General features: G+C 43.2%; 1 protein-coding gene across 1 annotated transcript in view; it reads left to right on the forward strand.

Annotated features, from left to right (window-relative positions):
* The window catches only part of LOC308287878 (aminopeptidase N-like), a gene marked incomplete at both ends in the record, with an annotated part of 31,080 nt that overhangs the window by 11,860 nt on the left and 1,862 nt on the right, over positions 1-17,358 (forward strand). Inside the window, 13 exons of the mRNA XM_080729201.1 lie at positions 2,078-2,191; positions 2,890-3,033; positions 4,394-4,459; positions 4,726-4,791; positions 5,490-5,665; positions 7,019-7,095; positions 7,713-7,849; positions 10,562-10,617; positions 12,432-12,579; positions 13,189-13,280; positions 13,433-13,543; positions 15,195-15,362; positions 16,508-16,648. Coding sequence (XP_080585327.1) covers positions 2,078-2,191; positions 2,890-3,033; positions 4,394-4,459; positions 4,726-4,791; positions 5,490-5,665; positions 7,019-7,095; positions 7,713-7,849; positions 10,562-10,617; positions 12,432-12,579; positions 13,189-13,280; positions 13,433-13,543; positions 15,195-15,362; positions 16,508-16,648 — 1,496 coding nt within the window. The remainder of the gene's footprint in view (positions 1-2,077; positions 2,192-2,889; positions 3,034-4,393; positions 4,460-4,725; positions 4,792-5,489; positions 5,666-7,018; positions 7,096-7,712; positions 7,850-10,561; positions 10,618-12,431; positions 12,580-13,188; positions 13,281-13,432; positions 13,544-15,194; positions 15,363-16,507; positions 16,649-17,358) is intronic.

The following is a 17,358-nucleotide window of genomic DNA, read 5'->3' on the forward strand; positions in this document are numbered from 1 at the left end:
AGTATTTAGATATTTTGTGTAAATGTTATCAGCCCTCCTCCTCCAGGACCTTTCCCCATACACACCCATTGTAACTTCAAACTCCATTTTAACCATGATAGATTCATTAAAAACTCCTATTATTTTTTTCTGGTGACTCATAATACCATCCTAATACGTGAGCAGGCCGTGTTTTTTCAATAACTGTTTTCAATTATTTTTAATATTTTTGGGGGGAAAATGAAAAAAAAAAAACTAATACAATAAAAACATATTAAAGATAATTGAAAAAAAAGTTATTGAAAAAACACGGCCTGCTCACGTATTAGCATGGTATTATGAGTCACCCGATTTTTTTTGTGTGTGTTTTTAATGAATCTATCATGGTTAAAATGTAGTTTGAAGTTAGAATGGGTGTGTATGGGGAAAGGTCTTGGAGGAGGAAGGCCTGGTAACATGTACATCAAATATCTAAATACTGAATGAAACAAACTAAAATCTGTTCAGGGTGTTCATAAAAGCCTGATTAGAAAAGATTTTTTGAAAGTGGAATATCCATTTAAGATGGGCACTCTCACTTAGGGTTACCTTTGAATGTGTTTGAGGGTAACTTTGACTTTGACATATTTATTGATAACAAAATAAGTTGGATACATTGTCACACCATTATCAAAAGGATAGACACAAAAAAGACAGCCCTTTCATATACACATAAAACATTATTGCGACCGTGAGGTCGCAAGTTACTATGAAAACCTCCACGGGCTGTCAGTCCCTCCGTCTGTCCGATCACGTCACGTCACACTTTTGGCCCTACTCTTATCTCCGGCACCGTTGCCCCTATCCATGCCAAACTTTGCACACACACTCCTTGGCTGGCAAACCACAACCTCCGCCCCTGATTTCTCACATGCCCCTCTTCTAGCGCCACCATGAGGTTGCTTTTTTGCAGACAACATACATGCGACCTGACGGTCGCTTACTGGTGTTGTGTTGCATGATGTGATGTGTATGTGTGTAATTGCACTTAATTAAGTCCATGCACCAAAAGGTGCCAAAAGTGTCCTATGGGTGCCTATGGGTGCTCAGACTGACATGCGATTGATTATGTTCATGAAAGTGTGATTATGTTCTTCTTAGTCTGGTGTGGTTAGCAGTATACTGTCTATACACTACATTTAGTTCAATCTACTATCTGGCATCCTCTGATCATTGTGTACTTCAGTGGTGTGGTTAGCAATAGGGCTGTCACGATTATGACATTTTACATGACAATTAACACAGCGGGTGCCCACGAGGTGTCTACGCGACAATTTCTTTGATGTCGCTGGAGGCCCACGACGCGTTGGACGCGTTTACTGTAATTACAGTATAACTTTATATCTCACCGTTAGGTCGGGGCTACGCCTGGATGTAGCCCATTAGCCGCTAGTCGCTTCGAGTCGACGCTGAGAGCATCGCGCGGCCGTTTTTCTCCGTATACTCCAATGCATTTCCCCATCTTTAAAGCCCTTTATCTCCGATGTTTGTTTTATGGCTAAAACTGTGGCCGCGTGCGGCAAAATGTCCAAATTTTGATCGGCAGTGAACAGCTATGATCAACACTAGCCCATACAGTAAGTTACACAATAACATCCTGTCTGCGCTCATGTGACCAAGTGACGTCATCACGCATGCATTGACGCAACAGGGCCTCGTATTTTTCTATGGAAGTGCTATGGGGGCACTCAGAGGGGATGACTGGCGCCTCCTGGTGGGTAGTCGATGTGTTAAATGTCACTCAAATAATTGCGATTAACGATTAATTGTGTTTTTGTCGTTGACAATTACATTTCTGTTTGGCTTTCAGGCTTTGAAGATGCACAACCAAAATATACAAAGAAATACTTATCAACTTTATACTTAAAAACTAACATTCATAGTGGAAATAGCCGTGTAACATGTAAACGAATTCGACAAATATTATGACAAAATAATTGCGGATTATGTCAAATAATTGCGATTACACGATTATTATGTAATAATTGTGACAGACCTACTCAGCAATATACTGTATATACTAAATTTAATTTAATCTTCTATCTGTTGTGTTCCTCAGTGGTTTGGTAACCTGGTGACTCTGAGGTGGTGGAACGACCTGTGGCTGAACGAAGGCTTTGCGTCCTACGTAGAATACCTGGGAGCCGACCACGCTGAGCCCACCTGGAACATAGTAAGTGCCAACACCTCCTCTAGTGTACTTTCAAGACACTTGAAGTCTTTGCATCGCTCCTGGCTGCGGGAGAGCGCGATCTACTGTAAACCACTGAAACTACAGTTTGACATAAATATACGTCACCGGCGCTCAAGCGCTGCATTTGGTGTGATGTATCCACGACTTTCCAAGTGCATTGCGCAGACGCTGTACCGAGCTTCCGGCGCCGCAGCCGAGTATGATTTACAAGCTCACAACAGGTTGCATCTGCGACGCGACGTGAGCTTGTATGTCTGCTGTTAAACCGGAAGTGTGGTCCAAACAGGTCCAAATAATCTCCAGTAAACTCCCGCGGAAACAGGTGGATATATATCGTTGCTGTCGGGTGGAGACCTTTAATGTCCAAAACCGTTCATTTTTTAATTATTATTTTAAAACAAGTTAAAGTAGTGAAAATAGCTGATCTACAAGCACACAACGCCTCGCACCGCAAGGCGTTGTGTGATTTTTTTGTGCAACACTCTTGTATGATGACGTAGGGCTTTAATTTACAAAAGAAAAGAACACACTATTTTGAAACTTGGAGATACAAGGTTTCTGCCCGACAGAGACAGTGGTGAATGTGCAAGTCTCATTTTAAATGAGACTTAAGTTGAAAAGACTTCTCCACCATCTTGTGTCCGGTCATCATCTGATCTTTCTCCTCTGGTTGACAGAAGGAGCAGATCATTCTGAACGACGTCCACAGGGTGTTTGCCGTGGACGCTCTGGCCTCGTCGCACCCGCTGTCTCGCAAAGAGGAGGAGGTCAACACGCCGGCACAGATCAGTGAGATGTTCAACACCATCTCCTACAGCAAGGTAATCCATTAGATCAGTGAGATGTTCAACACCATCTCCTACAGCAAGGTAATCCATTAGATCAGTGAGATGTTCAACACCATCTCCTACAGCAAGGTAATCCATTAGATCAGTGAGATGTTCAACACCATCTCCTACAGCAAGGTAATCCATTAGATCAGTGAGATGTTCAACACCATCTCCTACAGCAAGGTAATCCATTAGATCAGTGAGATGTTCAACACCATCTCCTACAGCAAGGTAATCCATTAGATCAGTGAGATGTTCAACACCATCTCCTACAGCAAGGTAATCCATTAGATCAGTGAGATGTTCAACACCATCTCCTACAGCAAGGTAATCCATTAGATCAGTGAGATGTTCAACACCATCTCCTACAGCAAGGTAATCCATTAGATCAGTGAGATGTTCAACACCATCTCCTACAGCAAGGTAATCCATTAGATCAGTGAGATGTTCAACACCATCTCCTACAGCAAGGTAATCCATTAGATCAGTGAGATGTTCAACACCATCTCCTACAGCAAGGTAATCCATTAGATCAGTGAGATACCCAGGGGCGTCACACCAAATTCTGGGCCCTGGGTACAAGGATTCACTGCGGGCCCCCCATGAATGTTAACTATTGAAAAATAGCAGATATACAAGCTCACAGCGCGGCACCGAGTGCCGCGCTGCGAGCTTGTATACCGGTACCTGCTATTTTTGAAAAATCGTGAAAATGTGTGCAAGAAACCTATGTCAAGGACCCCCAAGATGATATGTATTTGGCCACGGACTCCGATCTCAAAATATTTAGTTCCAGGGACCCCCAGAAGCAGAATTTGCGTTAGAAATGTTCGCTTAAAAAATACATATATTCAAAGATTTTCACACATTTTCACAACTTTTCAAAAATAGCAGATCTACAAGCTCGCAGCGCGGCACTCGGTGCCGCGCTGTGAGCTTGTATATCTGCTATTTTTCAATAGATAAAGTTATTAGGGCCCCTCCACCTTGGGCCCCAGTAACTCAGTTCCACTTTCCTACCCCTTCTGACGCCCCTGGAGATACCAGTGGATTCCTCGCGACTCGCGTCAGTGCAACCACACTTGCAATTTCCCAGAATAAAGCACCTGACATCATCATCATACCCGGAAGTTATGCGGGAACGCCTACTGAGTGGCAAAAAACTACTTTCTGGCCTTGACAGCCCATACATCCAAACAGAAAAGTCCTATCTGATTGCATTAAAATACGTTAAACAAAGTTAAACTCACTTTGCCACTCAATTTGCCACTCACTTTATGCATGCACCTTTCTAGATTTAATTGCAGAAATCAGTGACACTGATTTGAACTGTTTTTGTGCCATTTCCCAGGGTGCAGCCGTGCTGAGGATGTTGTCAGAGTTTCTCACAGAGCCTGTGTTCGCCAGAGGACTCAGTGTGAGTATGATACATCTTTTAAAATGAAAAAAAAAAAAGGAAAATAAATAAATAGGAATGTGCTTTACCTTTGCAATATGCTCATAATGAAGCCCAGCCCATATTGTTCCATACGTGTCCATTTAACTTAACAAACAATGAACCGACATGTTGATTCACAAACAATGATCAACCAACATCTAGTTACATACAGGGGAAAATAATACAACCTAAAATACAACACCTGTGTAATTACTATGTATTATGTTGTTTCTTTGCCTCTACAGTCCTACCTGAATCACTATGCCTTCAGTAATACAGTATACACTGACCTGTGGGATCATCTCCAAAAGGTAAGTCTCAACTCAAAGCTGAATTTTAAAGACCTTTAAAGAATATACATGTATGCTACCTTTGATTAAGAGCGTCTGTTAAATGTCTAAATTGTAAATTGTATGTGTGTCCCTGCTTCATCTCTCTCTAAGGGGTCCCTGCTTCATCTCCCTCTCATCTAAGGGGTCCCTGCTTCATCTCTCTCTAAGGGGTCCCTGCTTCATCTCTCTCTCATCTAAGGGGTCCCTGCTCCATCTCTCTCTCATCTAAGGGGTCCCTGCTTCATCTCTCTCTCTGCTAAGGGGTCCCTGCTTCATCTCTTTGTCAGCTAAGGGGTCCCTGCTTCATTTCTCTGTCAGCTAAGGGGTCCCTGCTTCATCTCTCTCTCTCTCTGCTAAGGGGTCCCTGCTTCATCTCTTTGTCAGCTAAGGGGTCCCTGCTTCATTTCTCTGTCAGCTAAGGGGTCCCTGCTTCATCTCTCTCTCAGCTAAGGGGTCCCTGCTTCATCTCTCTCTCAGCTAAGGGGTCCCGGCTCTCTCTCTCTCTCTCTCTCTCTCTCTCTGCTAAGGGGTCCCTGCTTCATCTCTCTCTCTGTTAAGGGGTCCTTGGCCTAGAAAAACATTGAAGACCCCTGCTCTATTGTATGGGTTTACCTACCAGCATGCACCGTACTGTGCGCAGTATTGATCTATCCTTCTCCATCTCTTCTTGCTCCCAGGCGGTGGAGGACACCCCAGGCATGAGTCTTCCTCACACCGTCCATGACATCATGAACCGCTGGACTCTCCAGATGGGCTTCCCGGTGGTGACCATCGACACCCGGACAGGAAGCATCGCACAGAGACACTTCCTGCTGGACCCGGACTCTCCCGTGGAGAGGCCCTCTGTGTTCAAGTAGGGAGAAAAACTGTCTTGAATTATCATTGTTGTAACTTGATTTGATTGATTTGTGGGGCGCAGTGAGAAATGTTACCCCGTTTAGACCTGGAACGCATCTGTGTCACTTCAAATTTTAACCACTTGAACCGTTATTTTATACTTTTGGCTATTCAAATATAGCAGATCGTGAAAATGTGTGCAAATCGTTGAATATATAGAGACACGCTTGTGTGAGGGTCCCAGATATATAATATTTTGTGATGGTGTCTGTGTTTTTTTTCTGTTTGCTGCATGATTAAAAGCATTGGATTTGGTGTGCAATGCTGTGCGGAATCCGCACTGCGGATCCGAAAAGGAGTCATAAAAGGAGTCAATGAGTTTTTACTGCATGTGAAATGACGCTCGAATTGAACTGGGTTTGATCGGGGAAAAAAGGCACTGCCACATTCACTTGTCGCACGGCAAGTTCTGAGCAGGTATGCATGAGGTCATAGAGATCATTGGTTTTTTTCTTTTTTAAATCGTCTGTGTTTTCTGTGCGAAAAATTGCGCTTGTCTGCAAAGCCCTTAAAGTTATACCATGTAACTTTTTTTATAAAACAAATCTTAAAATTGTCCTAACTGTTAAATCGCTAAAGTTTTAGAACCCCCACTCCGTTATTTTCAGCTTCTAAAGCCTTCTCTTTGTTTTCTATGATCCCCTACCGGGGACCGGTTTTCGCGGAAAAATTGCGTCATCACACTACCGGCCAATCACAGCGAGGGTTATACACTGCCGGCCAATCACAGCGCATCTTGAAGTGGGGTCGCTATGGCGGCCATATTTGTAGTCGCCCGTGTGTCTCTTTACTCAAAAGGTAATCTCGCCTACCAGGCAGGGTGAAGTAGTCCGTTTCTCCGGAATACCTGAACGCACAGGAACCAGGGACCCCTCTAAAGATATCTCTCGGCATTGTGGAGGCAGACGCGGGGGTGTGAAGGTACGAAAAACGGCCGAAAGACGCGGACGCGACCGCGGTTTGCTATAGGGCTACTAGTTGAGCATCTTACACAGTATAGCTTTAAGTGTTTTATGTCCCGTCCCCCCTGCACATGCCTGTTTGGGGATGTGTTTTGGATAAATTAGCACTTTTTCCCCATCCGTCGATGCTTCATATCCATGTGAGTAAAATTGCCGGGGTGGTTTGTTTATCTGACAGCCAGGATTGGTTTTCAAAGCAATATGGCTTGTACCGGTATGTCACCTTAACTACTAGGCTATGTATTATGTCTGCATCACAACTCAACTGAACTTGTTTTTTTTTGTATGTGTGCGTGCGTGTGTGTGCACGTGTATGCATGTGTGTGTGTGTGTGTGTGCGTACACAGTTACACATGGTTTGTACCTATCAAATGGATGAAGAGCGGGGTGGAGCAAGAGCAACACTGGCTGCTTCAGGAAACAGGTACAATGAGAGGTGTAATTTTAATACCATAGCCTAAAAAGGTGGATTTACAAGCTCTCAGCGCATCACTAAGTGACGCGTTGAGAGCTTGTAGATCTACTATTATCACTGTTTTTGGGGGCGAAAAGAAAATAAATGTTTGAAAATGTTCGCCATATAATGACTTTCCCAAAATAGGGATACCACATTGAAGGCATCGGATTAATCTGCAAAAACAATCCAGAGTTGTGGACATTATGCAGAAAACATTGCCATCCCTTGATGACCCAAATGACTCCCCCTGCTGCCAGCAGGCTGCATTAGAGTAGTGTGCCCATAGAGTTATGTGTGCCCCCTGGTGCTCAAATGGCCTCATTTTGATGTACATAATATACTAGTATACATATGGGGCGACAGGGATTCATTTAAATGGCAAATGTAAATATAGCACGGCTAAACCTAATAAGCTGTCTGAACATGAATCAACAGATCGGAGACTTGTGTAAATGATAGAAGGCGAACGAAAATAAAAGCCTGGGTACCGAGGCTAAATGATAGGTGTACCAGGCCTATTGTAGCTCTGGGACTAAAGATAGCTCAAAGTAATTGGTGCCTTTCACATTGTTTTCTCTTCCCAGATGTCCATGACGCGATGAGAGCGCAGGGAGCAGCAGACTGGGTGCTGGCTAACAGCAATGTGTCTGGCTACTATAGGGTTAACTATGACCTGGACAACTGGGAGCGGCTGCTGCACCTGCTCAACACAGACCACCAGGTGAGAGCCGTGGTGTAGCATTAGTGCATAAACTCCATGTCCCAGGATGCAACACAGACCACCAGGTGAGAGCCATGGTGTAGCATTAGTGCATAAACTCCATGTCCCAGGATGCAACACAGACCACCAGGTGAGAGCCATGGTGTAGCATTAGTGCATAAACTCCATGTCCCAGGATGCAACACAGACCACCAGGTGAGAGCCATGGTGTAGCATTAGTGCATAAACTCCATGTCTCAGGATGCAACACAGACCACCAGGTGAGAGCCATGGTGTAGCATTAGTGCATAAACTCCATGTCCCAGGATGCAACACAGACCACCAGGTGAGAGCCATGGTGTAGCATTAGTGCATAAACTCCATGTCCCAGGATGCAACACAGACCACCAGGTGAGAGCCATGGTGTAACATTAGTTCATTGTTCACAGACAACATATCCCAGGATTGATTGATTGATTGGTTCATTGATTGATTGATTGATTGTTTCAATTGGGGTCCTTTTTTTACACAAATAAAACACAGAACTATGCAGGAAATATAGATATAAAAACAAACAGTTGTAAGTGTCTTTTCATAGCGGTTTTAAAGGATTTACACTCCTTTAAGGCCTTCAGTAGGGTGTTCCACATTTTAGTGGCATAGCAGGAGAACACATTTGACCCTTTGTTTGAGACGAATCTGGGTTGAACGTGATCTGTGGAGCTGCCACTGGTGTTGTAATTGGGGACATCCTTGACGTTTTGGAAGTATTTTGTCAGGTTGATGGGTATCTTGATGGTATCTTGTACACCAGGCCCGTTGCAAGATGCTGTACTCTGTTAAAAGAACAAGATGATGCGCACATCCTTTCCAAAGTGCTGGTGCTGGGCTCAGGTCAACATGAGATTAAAGAGAATAGAGGTCCGCACACAGCTCAATGCTCCACGGTGTTTATTTAAAACATAAGGTTAGACGACGTTTCGGCCATCAGCTGGCCTTCATCAGGTGGTGATGAAGGCCAGCTGATGGCCGAAACGTCGTCTAACCTTATGTTTTAAATAAACACTGTGGAGCATTGAGCTGTGTGCGGACCTCTATTCTCTTTAATAAGATGCTGTACTCTGTCATTATACTCTGAGCCACCCCACGCTTAAAAAGTGATTAGCGGTGAGGTGAGCCCGAGAAGGAAGGGTAAGCAGAAGCCTAATTAGTTTGTTTTGGGCTGTTTCAAGACGTATTTTTAGGGCCTTTGAGGCGTCACGATATCATACGTGGACTCCATACATAGTCAAAGTGGGGCTGAATGAGTGCTCTTCCTAATATGTATTTTTACTGACCAGAGGGGCGATCCTCTGTCAAAAACGAGTCTGTTGGTTGATGGTTTTAATTACCTTTAGTCATTTTTTCACTGGAAAGATTAGCCACTGTGTTTATGATGCAACACAAGTAGGTAATTTAGTCTTTTCTTGTTATTACATTATCACCTACTTTGATTGTGAAGTTATCAACCTTGCTGAGGTTATGATGGGGACTGCCCCATAGGTCGAACTCCCGTTGGGTCGAACAGCGTCGGCAGGTTAGATAATCACCCGCGTCACGGTTACTGAGGTTAGGTTTAGGGTTAGGGTTAGGCATAGTTTTACTGAGGTTAGGATTAGGGTTTGGGTTAGAGTTTGGTGGTCAATCCAAAGTGTGTTCGACCTAATGACATGTTACCGTTATGATTTGACCCAAAGAGGATGGATTCAGTTTTATCTAGGTGTATTGATAGTTTGTTGTCATTGAGCCAGGTGCAGATCTTATCTAGTTCAGAGTTAAGGGCCTATTCAACCTGCAATTCGTTCCTGTCCGAGACAAGGAGAGCCGAGTCATCCGTGAACAGGGACAGGTTGCAGTCACAAGCAGATGCCATGTGTACATATATTAGGAACACTAGAGGCCCTAGTATGCTTCCTTGAGGAACGCCACAGCTTACTGGGAGGGGGAGGGGGGTCAGGGTTCCGTTCACCTCCACCACCTGTTCTCTCCCCACCAGGTAAAATTGCATCCAGCTCACTGCTGCGTTATCAAACCCGATAGCTTTTAATTTATCAATCAGAATAGAGTGATTTACGGTGCAGCACCAACCACCAGGTGAGAACCAGAGACTAATAAATAAATATGGAAGGGGATGTGCATATAGAGTTGATTTTGACAGCAATTTTGGATTTTTAGTTTTAGTCATAGTCTTCTGAATAAAATAAAATCTAGTTTTAGTGATTTTATTCATCTGAAATGTTTTAGTTTTAGTCCAGTTTTAGTCGACTAAATATCATAAGATTTTAGTCGACTAAATCTATAGTAAAATGTATTATGGTGGGCCTTGATGGCGTCTTAATGGCTGATTTTACACTTGCATGCTGAAAATAGTCGATCTACAACCTTGTAGATCTGCTATTTTCAGAGCGCAACACCCCACGCAACCAAACATAACATAACTTGGCAGGTGATAAGAAGCGGCTTGCTCACTCCGTCCTCGTGCACTGTAGGAAGCATGAGCTCTGTTTGGGGCCCTCCCCAGGTTGGCAAAGGGAGAGCAGAGCCCAGGATTACAGCTTAGGCAATTGGCACTGGGTGAAAAATGGGTTAAAGATTTGTGTGATCGACAGATCGACAAGCTCACAACGCAATACGTATTACAGATGCTGGGGTTTAAATGTTGTTTTATCAAACCGTTGTAATTTTCATCTCCAGGTGATACCAGTGATCAACAGAGCTCAGATAGTGGATGACGCCTTCAACCTGGCCAGGTGAACAAGCTTTCCTCTTTCATACTATAGTGTACTGTAGGTCTATATCTCCATGGTCATTTTATAGAACCATAGTTTATTGGAATAATTTACACATTAACACTTGACATTTCAAACAAGTGCTAAGGCATTTAATGAAATGGCTGATGACTATACTGCAGTTTTTATGATAAATTGCAATACTGTGTTATTTATTTCATACCAGTGTTTATCTTTTAAATCCTTTTGTTTTATATTGATGAAACTGTAATGTGAATTAATGCAATCTAATGTTGTAGTTTTTCTTATGTGTTTTGTATATGTTTTTGTGTAGCTGATTGCTATGGCAACAGCAAATGAGGATCCTTTTCAAATAGACAAATAAACCGCCCTCTCTTTTTCAGACCATCATCCAGACAGAGTGGTCAATATTCATTTCACTAATTCAGATTCACTTTATTGTCACTTAGATGCACTGTTTAGGTACGTACATGTGAAAAAAACGTACTCTCGGAAGCTCCAAAACACGATAAAACGACCTAAAAACATGAAATAAAGAATAAACACAGGGAAAGAATATCCGTCAAAGAAAGTACATAGTACAGAGTACAAAACAGGGAAAAACTGTTCCTCAGCCTGCTAGTGCGCGCTGAGAAGATCTTCAATCTCTTCACCCTTTTGAACTTTAGAGGGGGGAAAAGTATTTAATGTGACAAAATGACCACAACTGACCACAACTCCTAATCACGTACCTATCCCCTACATAAATGCACTTGTTTTGGAAAGGAAATATCTGTCCCTTTTACAAAAAGAAAAAGAAATACATTGAGCGTGCAGGAGCTGTAGTCAGATTGTCAAAACAGCTTGGGAAATACTGATCACATTTTTTTTTTTTTTCTAAATTTTTATCCCACGATTTTTGTAACCCATTTTTTTTTACCCGGTGCCAATTGCCTAAGCTGTGATCCTGGGCTCTACTCTCCCTCTGCCAACCTGGGGAGGGCCCCGAACTAAGCTCATGCTTCCTTCAATGCATGAGGAGTGAGCAGGCCGCTTCTTATCACCTGACAGGGGGAGCTTCCCCGGTTGGACGTAGTGCGTGGAAGGAACACGTTATTCCAACCAGTTCCATTTCCCTCCATCAGGCGCCCCGGCTGGCCAGGGGGAGGCTTTACAGAGACCAGGATTACTGCATGTTTTTGTGAGGGTATCTACCCTAGGAGACACGGGGAGAACATGTAAACTGATCACATTTTTACATAACAAAGCTATGCTAGCTAAGTGTGGGTCATGACCGAAACTATAAGATCTCGAGTACGTGGCTGAAATGAATTTTCTCAGACGGAAAGCTGGTATCTCCCTTAGACATATGGTGATAAGTTCAATCACCCGAGAGAGAGACTTGGAGTAGAACCGCTGCTCCTTCACTTGGAAAGGTGTCAGCTTAGATGGTTTGGGCATCTAGTACGGATGCCTCCCGAGCGCCTTCCTAGGAAGGTCCTCGATGCATGTCCCACTGGGAGGAGACCCCGTGGCAGACCAAAGACCAGATGGAAGGATTACATTTCCACACTGGCCTGTGGAACTCCTCGGTATACTCCCGGAGGGAGTGGAAGAAATTGCTCAGGATAGGGAACTGTTACCCCCACGACCCGATTCCAGATAAGTGGTTGAAGATGGATGGATGGATCTGGATGGTTTTAGTACTGTACGATATGAGACATTTTTAGTACAGTAAGATAGAGCTGGTGGAACATTTTTAACCCTTGTTAAAACCTAGCAATGTGCAAATCAGATGATTATTAATCTCTTGTTTATTTTGGTCCTATATATAGAGCCAAAATAATCAACACGACATTAGCCTTGAGAACGACCAAGTACCTGATTAACGAGAGAGGCTACATCCCCTGGGAGTCTGCGCTGACGAGTCTCAGTTATTACATGCTCATGTTTGACAGGACAGAGGTCTATGGAGCTTTACAGGTTGGTACAGTACTACTCAGGCATGTGCACACATAGACCTCAAAGGTGGCTTGAGCCCCTGCCCTTTTACCCGTCTGTAAAATGTGCCCTCTCCAGACCATGAATGCAGTTCTTACTATGGAGAAAGAAATGCAAACGCCCCCTTTCCATGCTATAATCTGAAGGCATTGTGCAAACCTTTCTGTATTGACTTGATTATGCTTAGTTCAGTGTGGTAACGCACCGAAAATAGCCGACCTCCAAGCTCATAACGCGTCGCATTGTGAGCTTGGAGGTCTGCTATTTTCGATATTTCCACCAAAGGCCCTTTTAGAAATGAAAAAAAAGAAACACATCTAAGAAATTCCATCCATTTAAAAAAAAATATATATATATATATATATATATATAATTAAGAAGAAAAATAGCCCATCTACAAGCTAGGAGAAGGTGCTTATGCCAGGGTGCTGACAAAGAATGTGCCGTTAAGATCCTCAATTTTAAGCATATTTTGTGTTGAGAAAAGTATATGCAAATGTAGACTACTGCGGCCATTCTATCGCTGGTCAGGAGCTTCATGGAAATGAGGAAAGAAGATATTGTTGAGTCTAGTGTGTTGGTTTGTTGCAGGCGTACCTCAAGAAACAAATAAGACCGCTGTTTGAGCACTTTAAGACCGTGACAGAGAACTGGACCAAAGTACCAGCGGAGCACAATGACCAGTAAAACACACACACACACACACACACACACACACACACACACACACACACACACACACACACACACACGTTGTATGTCAAGTTGTCATGTACCGACCGTACTGAGAGACATGGTCTTATAATGTCTAACAGTTGTGTTTGTGTCCTGTCAGGTACAATGAGATCAATGCAATATCCATGGCCTGCAGCATGGGAGTGGAGGGCTGCAGGGAATTGACCAAGAGCTGGTTCAGACAGTGGATGGACAACCCTCAATACAACCCGTTAGTATTGAACTCTTATCTACCCTTTATCTGTACTATGGGTGCTTGGGTGCGGCAAGTTGTGCGGAAAGTACTGGGAGCTGATGGTAGGTGTGGCGCTCCACCTCAGCAATCCATCTCCCAGGAGTCTAGCGCATTGTAATGGGGACAGACTCCTGCATGTTGCCGGCTGATACCGACAATAAGCCGACCTACTTACTTGTACAGCATTGGGACACAGGGATTGGGACAGCATTAGGACACAGGGAAAATCTATATGCTTCACATGGAATGCATATGAAGCAGTAACAAAATATTCTTTAAAATGTAGGACGGCAATACAATACACAGTAGCCATATTGGAAAGGAATTGGGGCTCATCCTTACTTCCTTCATAGGTCTTCTTATTACCGGTGATAATAACTAGAAAAAGTTAAGTTAGACCGGTTATTACACAGGTCAGGTGATCAGCAAATGTCCGGGCCAATCAGTGACCACGTTTCTACTGAACAGTGAAACGCCGTCACTGATTGGCCCGGCCATTTTCTGATTTCTCACTCCCTATTGGCCAAAGTCCAGACTGATACCATGGAGGAACGTGTGATAGGGCTGTCACGATTATGACATTTTACATGACGATTAATTGTCACTCAAATAATTGCGATTAACGATTTAATTGTGTTTTTGTTTTTGACAATTACATTTCTGTTTGGCTTTTAGGCTTTGAAGTTGCACATGGCAGATATGACACATAACCTAAATATACAAAGAAATGACTGACATATTTGACAAATTTATACTTTAAAAAGAACATTGATAGCAGAACGTTGTGAGCTTGTAGATCGTCTATTTCCCCCTTTTTTTTAAATGTTTGAAAATATATGAACATTTTTCAACATGGAAACGATTATGACAATTATGACAAAATAATTGAGATTATGTCAAATAATTGTGATTAGATGATTATGTAATAATTGTGACGGGTCTAACATGTGAGTGAATCCACGTTATCAGTATGGCTAATGCCAGGCTAGGTTACTGTGGGCCATCAATGTTCAGAATTCAGTCATTACTATAGACATAATGCGTACCGATTCGTGTGATATTTGGACAAAATGTGCAGGAATGATATCAAAACATTTGTTTTGCTACTCCTGGTGGAGCTATAAAAGGCTGATGGGAAAAATGCAGGGCAGAGGTCTTTCTTTGGCCTCTAGGAAGTGTGCGTTTGCGCCGATCGGTCCAGTTATATGTGAATTGGCCTGTTTTAGCATCACCGCCTGATCACGGACAGGGGCAAAAACATAGTCAATAATAATAATAATAATAGTAATGTATTTTATTTGTAATAAAGGCTCTGTTCCATGCTGGTCAAACAGAGTCAGGGTGCTGATATTGTGCATGTTGGCTCACTGGAAACACTCTGCACTATGGTTCCTTGAGGGGGTTTCAAATGACCCCTTATTACAGGTGTACAAATGGAACCAAATGGACACCTCTTCCCAATGTGGCTGCTGTGCATAGAGCCTGTTGATTAAACATCTAATCCCAAAGGGCTGATTTGTTAAACAATTGTTTTTCTGAGTTGGTAGGTTGGTTTACTTAAGTGGTGGTAATTTCGGAATAAATGAACTGACAGATTTATATATTTTTTGTCATTGTGCTGACTCAGCATCCACCCCAACCTGAAGTTCACGGTGTACTGCAGTGCCCTGGCGTCAGGCGGGGTGGAGGAGTGGGACTTTGCCTGGAGGATGTTCCAGAACGCCACCGTGGCCACGGAGGCTGCCAAGCTCCGCTCGGCCCTGGCCTGTACTAAAACCCCCTGGCTGCTCAACAGGTAAACCTTACTGTACTAAAACCCCCTGGCTGCTCAACAGGTACCTTACTGTACTAAAACCCCCTGGCTGCTCAACAGGTACCTTACTGTACTAAAACCCCCTGGCTGCTCAACAGGTAAACCTTACTGTACTAAAACCCCCTGGCTGCTCAACAGGTAAACCTTACTGTACTAAAACCCCCTGGCTGCTCAACAGGTACCTTACTGTACTAAAACCCCCTGGCTGCTCAACAGGTACCTTACTGTACTAAAACCCCCTGGCTGCTCAACAGGTAAACCTTACTGTACTAAAACCCCCTGGCTGCTCAACAGGTAAACCTTACTGTACTAAAACCCCCTGGCTGCTCAACAGGTACCTTACTGTACTAAAACCCCCTGGCTGCTTAACAGGTACACCAAATAAATCACCTTACTGTACTACTTTTTGCATTGCAATTCCCACGGGGGAATCTTAGATCTCGTCATATAAGAACCAGCGTTTTTACTCAAAATGAAAAGCTCCACCGGCTGTCAGTCAGTCAGTCTGTCATGTCACACTTTTGCCCAACTCATATCTCCGCCGCCGTTGGCCCTATCAATGCCAAACTTTGCACACACACTCCTTGGATGGCAAATCACAACCTCCACTCATTTCTCACATGGCCCTCTTCTAGCACCACCATCAGGCCAATTTTTGCAAAACACATTTTTGGACACTGCTCCTACAGAGTTTGGCCTAAAATCACACAAAGCGGTACACAGTAACTCTAAAGTCATGTCATCAACATGGATCTGTCCCATTTCCAATATTCCCTCATGATTGGCTACGATTGCCTTCTAAAGTTTGTGTGTATTATCTCCCGATTAGGGAGTCTTACTGGTGGTTATGAAGCATCAACTGATGGTGAAAAATTACTAATTTATCAAAAGAGAAACAAAAATCTCCTTATCAAATGTTGCTCAATATCATAAAAGACTCACATACCTGACAAAATCTAGGAACACAGTTCTTATATGATCTAAGATTGCGATACATCACATAACGTGTTGTATACTCTAATGGCAGTCAAGCCCTCATCACGGTGTGCAGCTTCATCGCTATCACGTAATATCTGTGCTAAACTAAACTAAACCAAAGCCAACAACATTGTTATCTGAACTTGCAGGTATCTGGAGTACTGCTTGGACCCCACAAAGATCCGTAAGCAGGACGCCACCTCCACCATCTCAGGCATCGCTAGGAACGTGGTGGCCATGCCTCTGGCCTGGAACTTCATCAGAGCACGCTGGGGCTACATCTTCCAACAGTAAGCCTTCAGACTGGAAGGAACACTCAAGCCAAAGTAGATTTAACCATTTATTGCAACACATGGAATACAGTTAAACGTGGCGTTAAAGGACAACTTTGGTTTTTTACAACAAGGGTTCATATTTTAGATTGTAATTAGAGAAAAGAAAAAGTGAGGGTTAAAATGTTTTCATTTGCTTCGTTCTATTGTTTTATCGTGTTTACCGTGCTAAAATGTGGGGCATGCGTACGCATGGGGGCATGCATACAAGTGTCTAAATTTGTCTTTTTAGACACAATAAGCCAGCAGTTTCTTTATTGCTATTTACAGTAACACTTCTAGGCCCCATAAGTCACATCCAACCATGAAAGGGTGCGTTGTATCTTGGGAATGGGCTTATTCTGTGTAAAATGACATATTTAGCCACTTGTACGCATGCCCCCAACCACTGGAATAAGAACCCCTAAAACAATAGAAAGAAGTAAATGAAATAGTTTTAACACTCACCTTTTATATTCTTTAATTACAATCCTCTCCTGATTGGAGTATGACAGTGTGACGTAATGACCAGCAGATATGTGAGGGAGGAGTAGGAAAGGAGCTGGCTGACAGCTTATTGCAGCTGAGGTGGGCGCGAGACTCTTGTGTCCTGCATGAACTAACGCTAAAGCGTTACCCCGAAGGGTAAAGACATTACTGCATCAAAAGTAATCAACAAACTATACTAT

The sequence above is a fragment of the Nannobrachium achirus genome, assembly GCF_963921795.1.
Source record: "Nannobrachium achirus genome assembly, chromosome: 7".
NCBI lineage: Eukaryota > Metazoa > Chordata > Actinopteri > Myctophiformes > Myctophidae > Nannobrachium > Nannobrachium achirus.